The 2,259-nt window shown below is 46.9% G+C and overlaps 1 protein-coding gene across 1 annotated transcript; it reads right to left on the reverse strand.

Annotated features, from left to right (window-relative positions):
* Nucleotides 1–930: 930 nt before the first annotated feature.
* LOC105458779 lies at nt 931–1,607 on the reverse strand. The gene is made up of 2 exons (XM_011704323.1): nt 1,220–1,607; nt 931–1,175 (listed from the first exon to the last, which is right to left on the reverse strand). The coding sequence occupies exons 1-2, from the start codon at nt 1,605–1,607 to the stop codon at nt 931–933; spliced, it is 633 nt and encodes a 210-aa protein (XP_011702625.1).
* Between the last annotated feature and the right edge of the window lie 652 nt (nt 1,608–2,259).

The following is a 2,259-nucleotide window of genomic DNA, read 5'->3' on the forward strand; positions in this document are numbered from 1 at the left end:
ATGTGTATAAGAGACAGAATATGTATACGGTTTAGGCGTATTATTTTGGATATTATATATCCAAAATAATATAATCTATACGGTTATTCGGATTTATTTAAATTGACAACAATATGGATTAGAATATAATGATTTTAGATTGGAAATAATCCGTAAAAATTATATTAAAATTATAATTATGTAAAATTATAATTCGTTCGGAATTAAAACTGATTACTTTTTAATCCGGGCACGGATTGAACCGATTAAAACCGATTAAAATCAATTAAAACGGATTACGTTTTAATCGGTTTTAATCGAACATTTTTAGCAGGGATGTGGCGCGAAAACCGTACTGAGCGGCCGACTATTCGCAAACGAACTCAGAGATGCGCAAACAACGAGAGTGAAAATAGGTAAGTGTGTCGCCTTCGGTAGCGAATAGCGGACTAGTCAGCGCGGTTCGGGAGCGGGAGCGAACAGCTGTTTTTGTAAATCTATGACAGCGATATGGGGATTTGTTGATGACGTCGTCACTTCCTGTTTGTGACGACCGATAGCGACAGGGCCGTATCTTGGGTACAAGGCGAATCCTCTACATACCGCCCGCCTCGAATGGTTACATTCGATATTAATGTGACTATCAGTCGGTGTCAAGTAAGATTGATCGAGAACGCTCCAAAAGTGGTTTGATCGTAAATATTTACAGCTATAACAAGATAACGGAAACATTGAGATTACGTAGAATTATATACAGTGAGTTTAACCTTGCGAGCCCGTGAGCTATGGTTCGGGGTGCTATTTACCGTTTATCGCACGTTGTTATGCGACAGCCTGATCGACTGCAACACCGAGAATAAGCAAACTCAAGTTACTGTTCCACAGTTCTTCAGGCAATATTATACAAAAAAAAAGATAACGGGGCTAATTTTGGTCGCCTGACGTGTTGCCTCAGCCTGCCGTGGCGGGCGACGCTTCGACCTCTTGGTTTATATCGACCCGTAGGAAGCAGATTTTAGCTATGGATCGCGTGTATTCTGAGCGACTGGTTTGCACTGTTACGACGCGAGTTAAACCATCGCTGCCATAATGGCATTTCCGGATCCGTTCAAGCTCCCAATGACTCGGGGGCGCTAACGGATTGCGCACAAGTACCAATTGGCCAGACGTTGCGCGACGCGCCACTTCGGGCGTTGCTAAAGGGTTTGCAAGTAATTGCTTAACCATGACTTCCAAAAACCTTCGGTGATCTGTCGCGTTAATTGCCAGCGCGATAGGCGGTTCTCGTTGTAGTCGAAGAGACTTGGTTCGCGCAACGCTATCAGAGGAATTCCGACAAGGAAATGCCCTGGGGTCAGCGCATCGTCAATATTTTCGGAGATGGCGGCGATTGGCCGCAAATTTAGACACGCTTCGATTCGGCAGAGGACGATCGTTAATTCCTCGTACGTCAAAGTATGGGTATCGATACAGCGTTTTAAATGGTGTTTGACGCTCCAAACTCCGGCTTCCCACAAGCCGCCGAAGTGCGGCGCGGCGGGAGGTATAAAGTGCCATGACGTTTTCTCACTCGCTAGCATGTTGAGAAAATTTGGCTCGCGAATGGCTTTGAAATGTGCTTCGGACATTTCGCGGTCGGCTCCGTGGAATGTCGTTCCATTGTCGGAGTAAAGTTTTGGGGTCGGCCTTGTCGCAAAATGAATCGATGGTACGCGGCGATAAACGTCGAGGCGGTGTAATCGCTTACAAGCTCGAGGTGTATCGCCTTTGTAGTAAGACAAATAAATAGTGCAATGTAAGCTTTGTGCGACTTATGTCCGCGACCAGGGGCGGTTCGAATTGCGATCGGACCTGCGTAGTCAACACCGTTATGAATAAAGGCGCGAGAAACCCGATTAATTCGCATTTCCGGTAGGTCTCCCATGAGCTCGGTTGCGATTTTAGCGGATTCGCGAGCGCATCGTACGCATCTGTGGAGTACCACACGCACGGTTGCGCTAGCGCGCAAAATCCAAAATTCCGCGCGCAGGGACGCAAGCGTGAGTTGCCGGCCTTCGTGCATTGTTCGAAGGTGGTGATGCTCAATGAGGAGTAACAAGAGGGGATGAGATCGGAGCAGGATCGGGTGTTTCACCGCTTCTGGGAGATGGGAGTGGCGCAGTCTTCTCCCCGCACGGAGAATTCCGTGAGCATCTAAATACGGATTGAGCGCCACGAGCAAGCTTGATTTTGGTAGCGGACGTTGAGCCGCTAAGTTCGATATGTCCTGTTTGAATAATT

Source organism: Wasmannia auropunctata, unplaced genomic scaffold (genome assembly GCF_000956235.1).
Source record: "Wasmannia auropunctata unplaced genomic scaffold, wasmannia.A_1.0 LD334323.1, whole genome shotgun sequence".
NCBI lineage: Eukaryota > Metazoa > Arthropoda > Insecta > Hymenoptera > Formicidae > Wasmannia > Wasmannia auropunctata.